General features: G+C 45.4%; 1 protein-coding gene across 1 annotated transcript in view; it reads right to left on the reverse strand.

Moving 5' to 3' along the window:
- Nucleotides 1–522, reverse strand: part of LOC106324426 — a 7,268-nt gene that overhangs the window by 6,299 nt on the left and 447 nt on the right. Inside the window, exon 2 of the mRNA XM_013762397.1 lies at nucleotides 94–415. Coding sequence (XP_013617851.1) covers nucleotides 94–415 — 322 coding nt within the window. The remainder of the gene's footprint in view (nucleotides 1–93; nucleotides 416–522) is intronic.

Genomic DNA, 522 nt, shown 5'->3' on the forward strand with positions numbered 1-522 from the left:
TCCTTGCTGAAACCATGATGAGGGCACTGAGACCAATAACCCTTGAACCTTTCCCATGCTTCACTGAAGCTCTCTAGACCTTTTTGTTAAAACCCGGAGATTTCGTTCCTGATCTTAGTTGTCCTTAAAGTAGAGAAGAACTTTTCTAGGAAGGCTCTCTTGCAATCTTCCCAAGTAGTGACAGTGTCACTTGGAAGAGTCTTCTCCCATTGGTGTGCCTTGTCTCCCAAAGAGAAAGGAAATAGCTTCAGCTTGAAAGCATCTTCAGAAACACCATTTGTCTTGGACAAGCCACAGTACTGATCAAACTTGTACAAGTGATCAAAAGGGTCTTCAGCAGCAAGACCATGATACTTGTTGTTCTCTATAGTGTTGAGCAGCCCTGACTTGATCTCGAAGTTGTTGTTCTCCACAGCTGGTGCTCTGATTCCCAACCTATGACCATGAATGTGAGGTTGATCATAGGCTCCAATGGCACGAGCTTGGCGCTGTGGATGTTGTGGCTGGCGCTGTGGTCTAAAA

This window comes from Brassica oleracea, chromosome C2, assembly GCF_000695525.1.
Source record: "Brassica oleracea var. oleracea cultivar TO1000 chromosome C2, BOL, whole genome shotgun sequence".
In the NCBI taxonomy this organism is placed as follows: domain Eukaryota; kingdom Viridiplantae; phylum Streptophyta; class Magnoliopsida; order Brassicales; family Brassicaceae; genus Brassica; species Brassica oleracea.